At 50.7% G+C, this 17,903-nt stretch overlaps 2 protein-coding genes across 3 annotated transcripts in view; one reads left to right on the plus strand and one right to left on the minus strand.

Annotated features, from left to right (window-relative positions):
* The window catches only part of LOC144732106 (uncharacterized), a 32,966-nt gene extending 15,300 nt beyond the window's left edge, over nucleotides 1-17,666 (plus strand). The window contains exons 6-8 of the mRNA XM_078613379.1: nucleotides 11,570-11,594; nucleotides 15,200-15,306; nucleotides 16,158-17,666. Of these exons, the coding sequence (XP_078469505.1) occupies nucleotides 11,570-11,594; nucleotides 15,200-15,306; nucleotides 16,158-16,240 (215 nt within the window). The 3' untranslated portion in view covers nucleotides 16,241-17,666. The remainder of the gene's footprint in view (nucleotides 1-11,569; nucleotides 11,595-15,199; nucleotides 15,307-16,157) is intronic.
* Nucleotides 4,028-9,328, minus strand: LOC144732105 (zinc finger protein 800-like). 2 transcript variants are annotated; one of them, XM_078613378.1, is made up of 5 exons: nucleotides 9,129-9,328; nucleotides 7,941-8,058; nucleotides 6,982-7,074; nucleotides 5,700-5,837; nucleotides 4,028-5,216 (listed from the first exon to the last, which is right to left on the minus strand). In XM_078613378.1, exons 1-5 carry the CDS (start codon nucleotides 9,225-9,227, stop codon nucleotides 4,471-4,473), a joined length of 1,194 nt encoding a protein of 397 aa, XP_078469504.1. In that variant the 5' UTR covers nucleotides 9,228-9,328; the 3' UTR covers nucleotides 4,028-4,470. The 2 variants fall into 2 exon arrangements, with proteins under 2 accessions (XP_078469504.1, XP_078469503.1); XM_078613377.1 differs by lacking the exon at nucleotides 9,129-9,328 and having other exon boundaries at nucleotides 7,941-8,582.
* Nucleotides 17,667-17,903: the final 237 nt, after the last annotated feature.

Consider the following 17,903-nt stretch of genomic DNA (forward strand, 5'->3'; position numbering starts at 1 on the left):
GGGAAAAATATCCGCGATGTGCCTTTTTTTTGGGGGGGTCGTATATAGAGAGGAAGAAAAAAAACCCCAGCAATATATATGGATACAAAACACAGGGCCACATGTCTCCTTAGTGTGACTCGATTATAATTGCTTGCAGAACACACGTAGTAAAAAAACAACTCACTCAGACCTCCACACACGTGGCCATGACCATGTAATCTCAACCCAAGTCACAGCGCCGCGGTGCGAGTTAGCATCGGGGGAGATCGCCCAATTCCCTGGCCGCAGGAAACCGTGAAGATTATCCCTATGAGAGGGCTTCTGGGTGAAAACCTGTCGGCCAGGTGACCTCCCCTCGGAGCTCTATGGGGGGGGGGAAATGTGTGAGGGTGTGTTTATGTGGGGGGTGGTGAGAGGGAAGCTGTGTCGGCCCCGTCGCTTGGCGGTGGCGAGGTCGTAGATGGGGCGCCCGCAGAGCGGCTTCGCGGCGGCGGCATCACACAACCATCCTCCACAGTGTTCGCGATGTCACCGTCCACCTCGCTCCTGCAATCACGAAGCTGACCTCACCGCGCTCCCATCGACTGCGGGGCTGCGGTTGGCTCTCTCGGGCAACGTTTGTGACCTTTGGCTTTCACGCCGTGACCAGTCCCTGCCCGTGGGGGGGTCACGGGCAGGGGGTGGACCCTCGCTAGCTCCTGCTGTCCTACCCACGTGACTTCACCGTAAGAACCAGAGAGTTATAAATTCCTGCAGTGAGGAGAGCTTCAGATCAAGAGTGGAGTTTGAGTGTTTCTCCCCGGCAACCTTGGGTTGGGTTCCCTTCGGACACTCCGGGTTCCCCTCCTCCCGCGTGTGAACACGTCGCTAACTGGCCGATAACGCCTCCTTCACACATCGAGGCACCGCAAAATGCTCGAGGAAAAATATTGGTGGCGGGTTCCAGGACCTGATGAAGGTTGTGCGGGGCCTGTAGCATATTGATGTTATTAAGGGGCCCCTAAATAATCAAATAAAAAGACACGTAGATGTTAAAACACAAATGTGTAACTTGCAGAGGTGTGGACTCGAGTTATGTGACTTGGACTCGAGTCAGACTCGAGTCATGAATTTGATGACTTGCGACTCGACTTGGACTTGCATAACAATGACTTTGTCCCACCTATGAGATGTGGACTCGAGTCATGTGACTTGGACTCGAGTCAGACTCGAGTCATGAATTTGATGACTTGCGACTCGACTTGGACTTGCATAACAATGACTTTGTCCCACCTCTGGTAACTTGCATAGGGGCCAAGAGAGCAGCAGAAGTTGCCCAACAAACTTTAATTTTCACACTCCACGGTCACCAGGAACAACTTTGTGAGCGGTAACAAAACTTAAGAGCTTCATTTTTACCTCCCCCCCCCCGCCTCTCGTCTGTCCACACGCAAACGCGTCCAGTACTTGACGCGACCTCGCACGATATCAAATATCTCCCTCTTCATATTTCTTCATTGCCATTCTTTGGTCATTTTCAGAAGCAAAACTGCCCAATGAGAGAGAGGCAGGAAAACAAACAAACAACAACAAACAACAGCCCCGTGGCTTGGCTCAGGCGAGGCTCACGCCTGATTGAAGGCTACACAAATTCGACTCAAACTTGCTTAATTTTAGTTTTTCAAGTTTTGTCAAAATATTTTTTTCCCGACATTAATCGAACATCCACGTCTCGTCATCTGTATACATCCAAGGCGTGTTAGGTCGTTCAATGGATCATCCAACTTTTGAACGTTTACAAAACCTACGATAAAAATTTTTGTTTTGTTTTTCTTCACGGGGAAGTTGTACGGCGCTCGCCGCTTCTCGGCGCGACGTCCGACGTTTTTGGCCCACGTCACTTTTTTTTTGCCGCCGGCTATCTTTGGAGGGGGGGGGGTGACCACAATATTAGTTGTGAAACGCACATTTTATCACCGTGTTCGGTTTCGTCGCTGCCGAGCGTGCAGACAATGGAGCCTATGGGGCCCCAAGCGGCAGGCTTCGAAGGTGGGCGAGGGATGATCGGACAGGATGGGGAGTCCGCACTCAATTCCCTGCTCTGGGGCCCCACGCCAACCACGCTACGCACCAATTGTACCATCATTGGTATCGAGGAAACGTTCAACACGACCCTTGCCACCACCTTGGACAATTTCACACCGAAAATTGCAGCAAAAATAACGAGTCAGTAATGCGCTGTGATCTCTACCATTAAGATTTGTTACAATATATTTTCTCATGTTTGTACTGCGTTGTGATAATTACGCTGTAAATATGAAAAGTTAAAGTGTGGGGCCCCCCACACGCTCCTCCGTCGCGACAATAGGATTCAAGAAAAACACAACAGTAACACTTTTGAACGGAATAACAACGACAACGACCATGTCACTCGTCGCCGGTAGCACCACAGGCGGCGTAACTTTAGCGGTTTGGTTCTTTGGGTAGGACGTTTCGTCCGAATGAGGACGCTGTTTTACCGACAGCTCTGTTCTTCACCTGAGGACGGCTGCTTTCGCTGTGGCCGAAACGCCGTGAGAATTTTATTATATTTTATTTTTATTATTTCCCTTCTACATGACTTTACCGAAAGAACCAAGAATATGGTTCCAATAATTTGATGTGGCCAATCATAGCGATTTGTGTGATAACCCATTGGAAATTGGTGGGTTATCGGGTAATTCACTCTCCCTGGCCACGTGAGTAAATCAGCAGGACTGAAGTGTTGCTGCCACCTTAGGTGGTACCGGCTTTTTCTCTCTGCACCACCGACTAAGCATTTCAGTAGATATCTCCCATCTTTATCGAAGATCTTTCTCCAATCCGTGGTTTTGTCGAGGGCTGCGTCACCAGGAGGCCCTCAGCCAGCAGCGGAATGACAAAGGGGCTGTACGTGTGCATCGCAGTCGAAGGAAAACTAAAACCAAGTGATTTAAAGCTTTGGTGACTGCAGGGATTAAATTTCTTTGTTCTTTCGGTAAAGTCACGTAGAAGTGAAATAATACAAATATGAAAAATATAAAACAATAAAATTCTCACGATGTTTCGACAGCAACACAAGCAATCATCATCAGGTGATCACCATCAGTCTAATGGCACAACCAAAGTGTACGATACGAATGAGACGGAACATCGGAGAGACGAGGATGATGGTCGTGGGATGTTTTTGATGCAGCGCCCTCCTAGACGCTGGGGCGTCTCGCCGGGGCCGCGTGGCATCTCACGTCTCGTCTCAACACACGTGAAAGGGTACCCCCGGGGGCAACTGTCCCCGTGCGGCACAAAGTGACTCGGCACCTGCCTCGCAAACGAGACAGCCGAGTAGTGAGGTGGGTGGGGGTGGGGTGGGGGATGGCGATGATGAGCTCTGTGTAATCCCAATTGAGTCATTACCTTCTTGAATCAAACCACAACTGTGGATGATGACCGATGGTGGAATCGCCGGGCGAAGTGTATCACCAAACCCCTGACATGCGCCGTGACCGTCCCTTGCTGTCCGATGCGAGACTGAAGCTTCACTAATTTCCATCATTGACTTCTTAGGCCCCGAGCTATCCACTGCTGAGTGAGGGTCTCCCCAAGCCGTCGTCATCCCCCCGCGCGACCTTGCGATTAAACCGCCCACCTTGCCCCTGCACACACGGGCGTGTTTTTGCTCCTGTGGCCGCCACTCTGTCGTTAGCCACGACCACGGGACCCTTTCTCCCTCCCGGCGCCGTGTCCCGCAACACGAGCCTTCCTTCCTCGACGCTAAAATCAGACGCCTCTGACCCCCACGCTCAAGTTTTTTTTCACGGGCGCTTAAAATGCCCCACTTTGCCACCACGCATCGGCCCTTTGCGTGGACTTCCAGTTGAGCTTCTTGCCAGTGCCTTCGCGGGCGCCACGACGCCGACGTGCCGTTGACGTGTCCCGCTCGACGACGGGGGGGGGGGGGTGGGGGGTGACGTGGCCCGCTCGAGAGAAATTAGATCTCGTGGAGGGAAAGGGAAGCCATCGTCCCCCTGCCCCTCCCCTCACCCCCACCAACCCCCTCATTGCAACATCGCCTCCCTCCTCCTATACCTGGTGCTGTACAGCCACAGGGGAAATGGCTGAGATGGGATGGAAGGCGTTTGAAGTTGCTGAAGTGTCTAAGTAAGTGCACGGACACATGCACATTACTATTGTTTCATGCCCTTCCGTAACAATAGTTTCAAACAATCCCGACTGCTGATGATACTTTGAATGCCAAAACCGGAGTTTGCTTGTGTTGAAACAACGCTGCTAAAATCATGCACTCCCAGAAAGGCCGGTGCGACCGATGGGACGTGAAGAAAAAAAACAAAAACTTAAAATTGTTTTTGTTCGTTCAGCTTATCGACGTAAACGAAGCGCCAGCCGCTCCGTCGCCGGCCGCCAAGGTTCACCGTCGCCGCCGCTGTCTTCCGCCCGGCCTTCCTGTCCCTCCGCACGTGCACCAGCTTGTGGTTATCCAGGAAGGTCTTCTTGGCGTAAGCCTTCCCGCGTTCGTCGCGCTAGTACGTCGGAGCCATCGTCGTCGTCGGCGTGGTGGCCACCGACGCCGTCGTGCCGGCGGTTTCCTCGATCGTGAAGTCGTTCTGCTTCTGGCAGAGCCGCAGGTGGCTCTCGATCGCGACCAGCGACCCGCGCTTGTGTTTGCATATCGGGCAGATCCACTCGAGGATCTCGATGTGCCGCCGGGCGGCGAGACCCCAACGGCTTCCACGCGTCCTCCCACTCGACCCCGTGATGCGCGGCGCGGAAGTGCCGCCGCACGTTGCCCTTGGTGGCGAAGCTCTTCCGGCACATGGGGCAGGGCGTGCGGTCGGCGTCTGTTTCGGAGTAGCCGTTCGCCTCCCCGTCGAGCCTCTCGTGCGCCGCGCGGACGTGGCGCCACCAGTCGCGCAGCTGCCGGAAACTCTTGCCGCATGCGGCGCACAAGTAGCCCGGCGAGAGCGGCGCCGACGTCTTCGGCCGGGGCCCGGCCTCCCCGGCCTTCGTCGAGTCGACGGGGGCGGCGCCCGACGGGCCCTGGCGGGCGGGCTCGGCCACGGCGTGGGCATCCCGGTAGACGGCGCTGCGGTTGCTGGCGATGGGGTCCGGCCGGACGACGAAGTCGACGGGCTTCTCCTGCGGCCGTGCCGGTTCGGGGAGGGTGTCCCGGTGGTGGCGGTGATTGTTGTTGGTGTCCTCTTCAAAAGAGGTGTCGTCTTCTAAGAGGGGATTGAACGCAGGAATAATAGCGTGGAGCAAATTGTGAACGTGCTGTTTATCGTTTGCAAAAATGTCAAGGAATACTTGAGACAGAATACGACTTAAAAAATATCATGAATAAATAAACGCAGCCATTAACACGTCAAATAAGATCACACTTTCACCCATCGGACTTATCGTCCTCGGAGTCAACATTTGCCAGCAGCGTTGGGTTAAGCCGCAGACTCCGCTAACAGTTTGAGATTCTCCCTGAATCTCATCGCCTTGGTTGGTGTTTACAGCCCCTCGCCCAAAACCGACGTTATGTTACTTGTCCAAACACCGCTGTTACCGCCCTCAAATGAAAGTCACTTTAGCCCATCTCACCACGAAAACCTGGGGGAACGTTTCGCCCCTTAGGGAGGGCTACTCATCGGTATGCCTCGTTTAATCAAACGATGCTGGCAAGCGTGGAGGGGGGGGGGCCCTACGCTCGTCGCTACCTGTGCACGCGTAGGGGTGGCAGTAGAACTGCCGGTGCACGACGAGGTTGGGAAGGCACCGGAAGAGGCTGCGGCACAGCTGGCACTCGTAGACGATGTCGACCTCGCACAGCAGCAGCCGCTTGAGACGCGGAGTCCCTGCGGGGGGTGGGACGGCATCGTGATGAACCACAATCTCTCCACTGCTGGATGAAGGTCTCCCCCACCCCCCTGCCCCCCCAGTCAAGCAGTCACACCATCTCTGAGACCGACCACTGCCTTCGGAGTAACGTGAATCGGAGTCGACGCGTATCCTGAACCATGGCAGGAACTTCCACTAGCCGCGCGAGAGCCAACTCCAATTCCAACGACTCCAAGAATTCAACCCGACAGCTTCAGGGGAAGGTGACAATCTCTGGAGGTGGTCGGGTGGATCAGGGGTCAGAGCTTGAAGCCGCCGGCACCGACGAGACCCCGGCTTTGTGTTGTTGTTCCAGGCTTCGGCTGCCCGCGATTAAACCTGCCTCTTCAGCGTTGCACGCCGAAGGCCTCGACCCAGTCAGCAACGACTGCGCCGTGGAATCCACGACGTAAAGTTTGGCTCTGCACTCGATCTGGGCGACTGGTGCAGCCGTCAGAAGAGAAAATATCCACTTGATTGCCACACCGCAAATGCCTCCATAGCAGGGCACGTGCGAACGTGCTGTTCCCCCCCCCCCCCCCCCCCCCCCGAGTGTGAATAAGCGATCGCGTGAAGGGATCTCAGACGTAGTTCTGTGATACCAACTTCCGCGGCGGGCTTTTCTCCGACGCAGGCCGATGCGCAGTTCCCGCGAGAGTTCCCGACGGCATTTTCTTCGCCTCAATGCCGCGACGCCGATGGACACGACTGCAATCGCGACCGTCGTCAAGCAACGCAGCTGGCAATGGGCAGCAGCACATGATGGTACAGCGGACGAGAGCCAGGGTGACGCACGGTTCCCTGCGAGAGTTTAGAACGGAAACGTCCTCTCTGCTGACACGCCAGCAGCCGCAATGGAAATAGCCGCCGCGGAGTTCAACGCAATGCAGTCAGCTTGAGTGATGACGCAGACCTCAATGAGTCACTCCGGCCACTCGCCTCCCTATCACTCGTCTATAGCTACTACCACGGTCACTGCTCTTTGAGAACGCCACTTGTTGATTCCTCCACCCGTGTCGGCAGCCGTCGCTCCGCAGATCACAACACACTCACTCCAACCAGCTCACTGTGCGTGCGCTGTTTTGCGTGCGCGTGTGCTCCTGTGCGTGCGCTGCTGTGTACCGACGCGGATGCACTCCAGGATCTGTCGGACTCCGTGCCTCTGTGTGTCAAACTGCTGCTGCTGCACGAGAGGAGGGTCCCCCGGCTCCATCGCTGGAACGGACACAACAAAGACGCCCCTTGCAAAGACTCGCATCTGAGTTTGCATCTAAATGAAGAATTTAGTTTAGTGGCAGTTTTGACCGTTTAACCCGTGGGCATTTCTGGGGGGGGAAATCTTAACTCGGATATGTTTCTGGGGGAGTTTAAGGTGAGTTTGTTCAACCGGCTGAGAATTTAAGAGATCAGGAACGTCTCACGCGCAAGAGTGGACCGGTGCATTCGTCTGCCAGTAGGGGGCGTGTGTAATCCCAATTAAATCATTTTCTGGCAAAATTGGACAGTGATACCAGCACACAATAGGCCTCCTCTTGAGAAAGTCTTCATGGGATCTTTAACATCCACTGTGATGCAGACAGGGCGTTTAGCGTTATCATTATTATGGTCATTACATGTGCAGAAATAATCAGGGCGGCCCGCCGGATTTGAACCGTGAATCTCTGCAACGAGCGGTGAATGCGCTACTGCCGCTGGGCCATGTGGAGATCACTCGGTGAATCACGGAAACAGCTTAAGTTTATCCTTCAACTCAATCGTGGGAAAGATCAGTCAAATTCAGTCATTCCAGCCGGACTCAATGTGGCAGTCCGATTGAAACTCGATATTAGGCCTGCTAATGGCGCCACAATAGTCAACTTTATTTTTGAAATGTACGAACTCAGCTTGACAAAACAATATCTGCACAGCGCCGCGTGGAACGCAATTCGATTTTGTATTTTCGCAAGCCGAAAAAACCCACCCCACAAACGTCCAGGAACACGCGTTTTAAGTTTGTCATCCTTTCCCCGGCAACCTCCGATTAGCACGGCCGGCTACGTACGGTACGAAAGAAGTTCAGCGTCGAAATTGTCACGGGTTACCTCCGGCGCAGCGTCGCGTGGACCCCAGCTCAGCCTGGCCGCCCTGGCCCCGCACGCCGGGGACATCCACCCCGGCGGCCGCTGCCACGGGCTCGTCCGCTCCCCCCTGCACCTCCTCCTGCTCCACCACCCACAGACGGCATCGGTAGACGTCGCGTGGACCGGCTTCACGTGCAAAGTTACGTGTAAAGAGAAAATAATAAGGAAATAAAGAAAATAATGAGGTCCCATGATGTAGCTGCTCACCCCGAGCTCTCATTACTCTGGTAGTGCGTTGTCTGTGAACTGTGCGCCTTTTGGGGTCATCTGGTCGAACACCATGAGACTAGGCTCTAAAGAAAGCTGTCTCTGGTGTGGACCAATCAGTTTCAAGGACAATGCATAAATTATCAGAGTATTGTTTTTTGTTTGCATTTGACTGCAAGTATTGTGGTTAATGTAAGCATGATTCCTTGCAAAAGGTGTCAGTTTTGTTGCCAGAAAAAAGGGGAAAACCCTATTAGTTCTTCTTGGTTCTTTCGGTAAAGTCACGTAGAAGGGAAGTAATAAAATAATAAAAATAAAACAATAAAATTATTCTCACGACGTTTCGGCCACAACGCAAGCAGCCGTCCTCAGGTGAAAATCAGGTCCGTCGAGGCGACAGAGTCTGAGGACGGCTGCTTGCGTTGTGGCCGAAACGTTGTGAGAATAATTTTATTATGTTTTATTTTATTATTTTATTACTTCCCTTCTACGTGACTTTACCGAAAGAACCAAGAAGATGAATCCCTGCAGTCACGAAAGCTTTAAATCAAAACCCTATTAGTTGTACTAGGTTTGTTTTCTCATTCGTTCGTACCTGATGACGATTGCTTGTGTTGCAATCGAAACGTCGTATTCTATTATTATTTAATTTATTTCTACGTAACTTTACTAACAGAACCAAAGAGTAAATTCCTGCAGTCACAAAAGCTTCGAATCGATCTTCTTGGTTCTTTCGGTAAAGTCACGTAGAAGGGAAATAATAAAATAAACAAAAAATATTTTAAAAATAACAAAACATTCTCACGACGTTTCGACTGCAACACAAGCAATCGTAATCACCTGATGATTTTTTAAAAATATATATTTTATTATTTATAACACTTTGACGCGTTACGGGGAATACACGAGTTTGTTGGTCACGACTGGCGATCCCGCGCTTACCTCCATCTTCAGCTCGGCCAGATAGCTCCTTCCCGTCGACTCGTGGGGAGGAGGAGGAGGAGGCAGAGACGTCGCCACGACGTCCATCAGCGAGCTCATCGCCGACGTTGGAAGCGCCAAAATTCGCGCCACGTGGCAGCAGCAGCGGTCAGGGCAGGAAGCGGAAACGACGAATCGATTCCGAATCGATTCGTCGATTGGAGACGACGCGATTCGCGAATCGCGAAGGCTGCTATATGAAAAAAGTCCTATTAACTGACAGGCATGTCAAAAGTCCGGCCCGCGGGCCAGGTCAGATTTCATATGGCCCGCAGCTTCGGTCTTATAATGTGTTATTTATGGCTCGCTATGTCTGTCAGAATAAAAAAAATGATCAAACTTTGAAGATGTAATTCCTCCTTTCACCACACGGTGGCAGCACCATTCTAATGGTCTCTGGCTCTGCATCTGTGCCGCGAACCCTTCTCGAATCATTTCTGCCATGGCGACTGCAAAACAAAAATAGAAAAGTTGACAGTGAGGGCCGCCGCTTTCAGGAGCCGTGGGAATTACAATACTTCTTCACTGAAAATCGAGGCAATTGTGTTTGTCTAATTTGTAAAGAGACGGTTGCCTTGTTTAAGGATTTCAACGTAAAGAGACACTACGAGACTAAACATGCTACAACATACGACAAGCTAACAGGGAGTGACTGCGCTGAAAAAGTGAAGCAACTCCAAGCTGCTCTGGCATCGCAACAGCGATTCTTCACGCGGGCCTATGAGTCTTTTTCCTCTTGTCTAACACCGTTTTGAGACGAGGCTCCAAAGAAAGTCATCTCTGGTGTGGACCAATCAGTTTCAAAGACAATGCATATATTATCAGAGTGTGTTTTTTGTTTGCATTCTGACTACAAGTATTGTGGTTAATGTAGACATGATTCCTTGTAAAAGGTTTCAGTTTGGTGTTTTAACATCTTAACACCTGTTTTGTTGCCAGATAAAAGGGGAAAAACCTATTCTCAGAGATACAGAGTTCGTGCAGCTCTGCTGCTCCGCTAATCCTCCGTTGAAGGCGCGCACGTGACATTAACTTTTACGACGTGACAAATCATCCTGAGAAGTTTCCCTAAACGTTTGCAATTGTATTTTAGATTTTTTTTGTCGGCTTCTTTTTGTAAATTTTCACTTAAAGCTTTCGTGACGGCAGGAATTCGTATTCTTTGGGTGTTTCGGTAATGTCACGTAGATAGGTTCAACGAAATAACAAAAATAACATACAAACGACGACGTTTCGATCGCAACACAAGTGGCCGTCAATGCATGATGACGACCGCTTGTGTTGCGATCCAAACGTCGTAGTTTTTTTGTTATTTTTGTTATTTCTCTGAACCTATCTACGTGACTTTACCGAAAGACCCAAAGAATACTTGTGTTTGTACTTTGCTGTACCTCCAGTGGGAATAGAGATCGCAGTGTATTTCCTTCACCTGTAGCTCACTCGACGCGAAGCTGCTGTGAGTTTTCCCAAGCGTCGTAACGGTAAATCTGTAACGCTCATAGCGCCCAATGCGATGGTGCCCGCAATGCAGATAGTGCCCACAATGCAATGTTTCCCGCATTGCGATGGTGCCCGCAATGCGATGTTACCCACAAAGCGATGGTGCCCACAATGCAGATGGCACAGAGCACTCGACATGCCGACAATTGCTGCAAGGACACGTTGCACTCGGCGCTAATGTCGTAGACTTGTGCGTCTTTCAACTCGAATTGCTGTCGTGAACTCTCGCTGCTTTTAATTGCGCGAATATTTTGTCGGGAAATGAAAATGTGCAAAATGCGACGGGAAACCATGGTCACGAGACTGTGTTAGAATTGTTTTTGATACAGCGTCAGAAGTCCACATCACATGGGATGTGATGCAGAGTTGCAAATGTCGTGGGTTTACTCTCCAACCCACCGGTGTGTTGCTGAAGGAGTAAAGAATTGGCACGTGTTCTGTTTACGTGACAAACCGTCACTGATTGGCTGTGTCGGGTGGTGGCGAGTTTAACCACACATTTATATTTACGCGATCTAACCCCCCCCTCCCGACCTCGATTATGGATATTGGTTGCGAAAACTTGCTACGTGTTAAACCGGCATCAGTCTGCTAATAGGGGGCAATGATTGCTATGTACGGTCCCAATAATGCAATCTGCGGTGTGATTTCATCACTGGCACAACAACAATGGGCTACTCCTTACGAATTACGATGAAGCAGGTAAGCATGCGTTCTACATGTTTTCGGCCGATTATATATCATTCACTAACCGGGGCGACCGCTGGATTCGAACCGTGAAACCTCTGTGACCCATCGGTGCAGTGCCTGCGTTAGAGGGGAGATGACGTTCTCCCTGAGCAACACCGTCGCATGCAATTTGCTGTGTATTGATCTCGCGTTTGCGTCTCTGTGTTTTGCAGAACGGGAGATGAGCAACATTCAGAGGTGAGATTCATTCAATATAAATTCGCTTCCAAAAGTATTGCTTTGGGCAAAATTTACTTTTCAACAGAGATGTAATGAGAAATCTTGATTTTAAACTTTAGCGACGGCAGGAATCCATACTCGTTGGTTCTTTCGGTAAAGTCACGTAGGTATGAAATAAAATAAATCCCGACGTTTCGGTGCGCAACACAAGCGCCCGAAACGTCGTGATTTATTTTATTCTATACCTACGTGACTTTACCGAGAGAACCAAAGAGTATGTAATGAGCAGTTTAGATTCGTTATAAGTAGGAGGAATGTCTTCGCTTATGCAAATAAAAAAGGAAGTGGTGATGCCGTGGTTAGCACACTCCTAACCACTCCACCACCACTTACGTGGTTTGATTCCCAGCTCAGACTAACTTCACAAATCCATCTGTGTGGGGCTTTGAGCATCAGCTCCTCGTGAATGAGGTGGATTTCCACTGGGTTCTCTGCTCTCCCTCTTAAGCTAAATCACCCCCCACTGCTCCCCGACATACAACGTAACTGGTATTGGCCATAACATCCAAATAGTTGAAACATTTCCTGCAAATTACTCAATTGCCATTACACATGGGCAGCATCACTCCCCACTTCCGCGACAGCATGGCAGAATTCCCCCTGAAAGAGAAATCTTGAGAATGGGCGAGACTTTCCCCGGCGAAAATACACAGAACAAAATAAGTAAAAGGAGATACAATGAAATTAGGGGCTATCCCTTCGTATGGGTGAAAAGTGCCCAACGACCCTTGGCGATTCAGTTCGTGAGAGGCGGTGAGCGCAGACGGCCCTAGAGAATTGTTGAAGCGAAAGCGCTCACGTCAATAAATATTGAAAACAAGCCTGCCGTGTCTGCGGAGGTTGGGCCAGACCGCGGCTTCTCTTTCGCCAGCGACTTGCAACTTCCTCCTGCGCTGACAGGGTACGGGGGAAGGGGGCTGACGGGATGTGGGGGAGAGATGGGGAGGGGTGATGGGATGTGGGAGAGAGATGGGGAGGGGGTGATGGGATGTGGGGGAGAGATGGGGAGGGAGTGATGGGATGCGGGAGAGAGATGGGGAGGGGGTGATGGGATGTGGGAGAGAGATGGGGAGGGGGTGATGGGATGCGGGAGAGAGATGAGGAGGGGGTGATGGGATGTGGGGGAGAGATGGGGAGGGAGTGATGGGATGTGGGAGAGAGATGGGGAGGGGGTGATGAGATGCGGGAGAGAGATGGGGAGGGGGTGATGGGATGTGGGGGAGAGATGGGGAGGGAGTGATGGGATGCGGGAGAGAGATGGGGAGGGAATGATGGGATGTGGGAGAGAGATGGGGAGGGGGTGATGGGATGCGGGAGAGAGATGGGGAGGGAGTGATGGGATGTGGGAGAGAGATGTGGAGGGGGTGATGGGATGTGGGAGAGATGGGGAGGGGGTAATGGGATGTGGGGGAGAGATGGGGAGAGAGTGATGGGATGCGGGAGAGAGATGGGGAGGGGGTGATGGGATGTGGGGGAGAGATGGGGAGGGGGTGATGGGATGCGGGAGAAAGATGGGGAGGGGGTGATGGGATGCGGGAGAGAGATGGGGAGGGAGTGATGGGATGTGGGAGAGAGATGGAGAGGGGGTGATGGGATGCGGGAGAGAGATGGGGAGGGGTTGATGGGATGTGGGGGGAGAGATGGAGGGTAATGGGGAGATGGGAGGGGGAGAGATGTGGGGGATGACGGGGAGATGCGATGTGTGGCTGTCTGTGGTTAATCCGGGTTCTCAGTGGAGTGAGTTGATCGTCTCAGCCCGGTCAACAATGACTGCACAAAACACCCCCGCTGCATGACATTTGTTTCTGCACTAAGTTTGGCTAAATTCCAGCTGTCGAGATGTCAATTTCGGTTTGACCGTCACGCGAATAACACATTACTCATATACAGAGCGGCTGAGAATGTGCTGCTTACCTCATGTACTGTGTGAACAGGAGGCCACTTTAGGGAAATGCAGAAAGAGTTATGTGGATATCCACTTCTACGGGTTATTATCGAACTTCGGGGTGGGGGGGGGACGCACTGCTGGGCAAGCAAGAGTTCCAAATTGACCCTTCATCTTGTGACATTCACTGGGGTGAAACGTGGTAAAAACAAAGACGAAAAAAATAAAAAATAAATGGTCTCCTGTTCCCTTTGAGAGATGAACTCCGCTCCGGGTTTCCACCCCCCGAATGTCGTGACACTCCACCCCGATCTGTCGAGCGAGTCGATGCAACCAACGGTCGCGATTCGATGGGGTGTGGGTTTCGTGATTCCATTCAAGAGTCGATGATGATGATGTGTTCTTCAGTTATTTTGGGTTTGCGCTCACGCACCGCTGTAGATGGTTCTACTCTGAGGTTCTTTCGGTAAAGTCACGTAGGTAGGAAAATGAATCAATAATAGATCACGACGTTTCGATCGCAACAACAAGCGGTTGTCCTCAGGTGAAAGAGAGAAACATGCCTCTGTGATGGGGGAGGGGAGGCGGCAAAGGGGCGAGAGGGTGGGGATCAAATTCAAAGAGGGCTTGGGTGAGAGAGAGAAAATAAATGTGACAAGGAAGCTTAGATATCAAACTTAACACAATTTTGAAATGTAATGCAACTCATAGAGTCGGCTAACACAACAGTTAACACTTTACCTGGTTGATCAACGTCCTTCCAAAGATTGCTAAATTTTGTATCCATCTTCTCGGTTGAAGTTATGTCCGAGTTGTGTGGAAAAGCTCCCCGTAGAGGCGGTTCAATCTTGATTAGAAGCTTTCGTGACTGCAAGATTTCATACTCTTAGGTTATTTCGGTGAAGTCACGTAGATAGGAAAATAAATCAATAATAGATCACGACGTTTCGATCGCAACAGCAAGCGGTCGTCCTCAGGTGAAAGAGAGATGGTTCTCTGTTGTTGTTGTTGTTGAATTCCTCCACTAGGCGGCAACATTGGGACCGAGATCTCCGCTGAGTTTCGTGAGGATTTTCTGCCGTCAGCCACGCGAATGTGGCAGTAGTTCTGCAATGACCCTTTCCGTGGGCCGCTCTCTAACACTGAGCGATGCACTGCCCGGCAAGGGCTCAGAATGGACAAGCTGACGTGGCACCGACACGAGTAAAAATTAGACAAATTATAAATATTAATGAAAAAATAATCACATTAAGATGATCATATAATGGATATGTATGTATGTTGAACTTCTTTCGCACCGTAGGTAGCCAAACGTGCTAATCGGAGTTACGGGGGATGGACAACAAACTAAACACAAAAGTAGTTCTGAAGAAATTAGTTTTCAATCGAGATGAATTAAAAGCGCATCGCTCCAGTGGCCTCTTAATATCGGAAGGAAGAGCGTTCCAGACGGCCGCAGAAGCGCATCTGAAAGCGCGCGATGCAGTGACTACCGAGGATTAACTGACCTCTGTCACGGGAATATGGAATTTCAACCACTGGCTTTCAATTCACCAAAGGAAGATGCACACCACTCAATTCTCGCACGATCAGCGCGTACTGTGACGAGTCAGTGTCTCCACCACGTGTCCCATCTCATTCCAAACCCCTCCTGTCCCCCCTCTCCTCCTTCTCACAGCCCCACGTCTGCACAAGTGATGTCCCCAGACTCAGAAGTGCCTGTGTTCGACTTCGAGTACCAGCCCGGGCTTCAGGGAGGGGTCTTCCCGCGGCCAAGTCCTCTGCGTGAGTCACACGAACGAACACACGGAGGCAAAGATCCCCTGTATAGCCTACACAGACTATTTGGGGCAAGTTCCCCACTGTTTTATCTCCCCTTATATGCACACGGTCCACGTTTCAGGCAGAGTCAATCTAGGGGACAGCCAAGACTGGTCCAGATATTCTCGACTGATGTTTCAGCATCATACTCTTTGTTTTTTTTTTGTAAAGTCACGTAGGTATAAAATAAAATACAAATAAATCACGACGTTTCGGAAGCAACACAAGCATCCGTCGTGATTTATTTTTTATTTTATTTTATACCTCCGTGACTTTACCGAAAGAACCAAAGAGTATGGATCATTGCAGTCACGAAAACTTCAGATCTGGGTTTCAGCATCAGTTTATGTATATTTATACTGGAATAATTATGAGATTTACAGCTCTTGTTCACAGATGTCCAGTGGGGGGCGGGTCAGGGCGTCACAACAACAAACAAATACAAAAGCAACGATAGTTGTGCAAAGTATAGGAAAGGTAAACAAATCACTTCAACAACAATATATAAAAAAAAACCGAAACTTCTTTTCATCTTACCAGGTAAAGCGTGCTCAGCTATTAGCTCATTTTTTTGGAAGCGACCCAGCTACCCACAAATGATAGCAGGCTCGGCAGCGATTCCCAGAGCCCCCCTACCCCGAATGAGTGCCAATGAAGGGAGATTCTCACCCAAGGTGAACGGGCCTCTCAGGGCCAAGGCAAAGCGGCTGAGATAGACGGGGAGCGAGCCAGGCAGATCAGCGATAAACGAAAGGGGGTTGTGATCAGGAGGTCGAGTGGTTGAGTGCGAGCGTGGTGTGCGCGCGTGGCCACAGAGTCGAGCCTTGATGAGGAGGTGTTCACGGACGAGCATGGCCCGGACAACGGCGCCTCCACGCTGCAACTCTATAGCGTCTAGGCAACTGCGGAGGCGACTCGATTCAACTTTTCCCGCACCTCCCCATCAGCACGGTTGGCTACGTACGGTACGAAAGAAGTTTGACATACATGCAATTCGACGCAAACGCTGGATAACTCGATGCGGCTACGGGGAATCCGGTGCAGCTTCGGGGTAACTCGATGCAACTCAACGTGGTTTGACGCAACTTCCCGGGGGCAACTCGATGCGACTTCAGGCAACTCGGCGTCGCTCCTAGTAATCTGACGCAACTCGACACGACTCAAAGACATCCTGGGAAACTCGGTTCAACTCCGAGCAACTACGGGGAACTTGACGCAACTCTAGGCAACTTCACACAACTTTGGGGAACTCAACGTAACTCAGCACAACTCAACGTGCCTCTAGGATAATCAATGCAACTTGACTCAACTCTGGGCAAGTCGACGCAACTCCAGGCAGCTACAAGTGAATGATCGGTGAAATTGCAGGTCGCTCATTGCATTGCTTGATAAATCCAGGCAACTCAATAAAACTTTACATGGCGCGTTGCCATTCTGTGTAACTTGATCCAGCTTAGCTATGAGATACTCAATGCAACCACACACAACTTGATGTAAAGCGTTACAACAAACTCAGATACACGCGATTTCGTGAAACGTTAGACATCGCAATGCACGTGCAAGTAATTGAAGGAATCCAATGCAACTCAAGGCAACTCTGAGTGGCCCAGTGTAATTCTAGGCAAATTGATGGAATTAGATTTACATAAACCCCACTTGGATTCAGGAAAATGAACCCAAGATCTGGACGACACAGTGACACCTCGGGCAACGCGTCACGTCTCCACGCAGCTCAACGCAACTTCAGGCGACTCAACACAACTCCGGACAACCAAACACAACTCCGAACAACTTCGGTGCAACTCTCAATTTCACGTCGTCGTGCAACTCCGGGCAACTCACCGCAACTCCGGGCAACTCGACGCAACTTCAGGCAACTCAGTGCCACTCGGGAGAGAAAGGCAGCCGGGCGTAATGCTGGCGACCCACCCCCTCGAGTGCCATTCTGGCCTTCATAGATGCTCGCTAGCAGCACTTGCCCCAACAGTTTGTTAATGCTTTACGGGTGATCTTTGTCTTTGTTTGTGTGCGTGTGTGCACTTGCCCTAAAAGTCTGTTAAGGATATCTTTGTCTGTATCTTTTTGTGTGTGTTAAGATTCTGAGACACGATCTCCCTGTGTCTCAAAACCCCGAGTATCAAGACCCTGAGACCTGGTCTCCCTTAGTCTGTTTAGACAATCTCTAGCCTGTAATCTTCTTGACTTGTTATTTTAATTTACTGTTATTGCCGCACGTGTTGATTTTTTTAACGATTTATACAAACCATCATTTGAATGTTTTTTTCTCAATAAAAGAAAACTAAGTGCGTTGGACAGCACACACAGCCTTGTGTCTACGCTTGTGTCAACACGGTCAGCTGTTTGTGTTCAGGTTATTTCTTCCTTTAGCCGACAGATTTGTAAATGGAATTGATTTACGCTCGGGCAGCCTTCGGGCAACCGTCAACGGGGACGTTCGCGTGTTGAACGTCTTCCGTACGTACTCAACCGTGCCAATCGGAGGTGCATGCGGGGGTATGCAATGATGACCACAATGATTATAATGGTGATTGTGATGCTTG

The sequence above is a fragment of the Lampetra planeri genome, chromosome 41, assembly GCF_965212315.1.
Source record: "Lampetra planeri chromosome 41, kcLamPlan1.2.h2, whole genome shotgun sequence".
Lineage (NCBI taxonomy): Eukaryota > Metazoa > Chordata > Hyperoartia > Petromyzontiformes > Petromyzontidae > Lampetra > Lampetra planeri.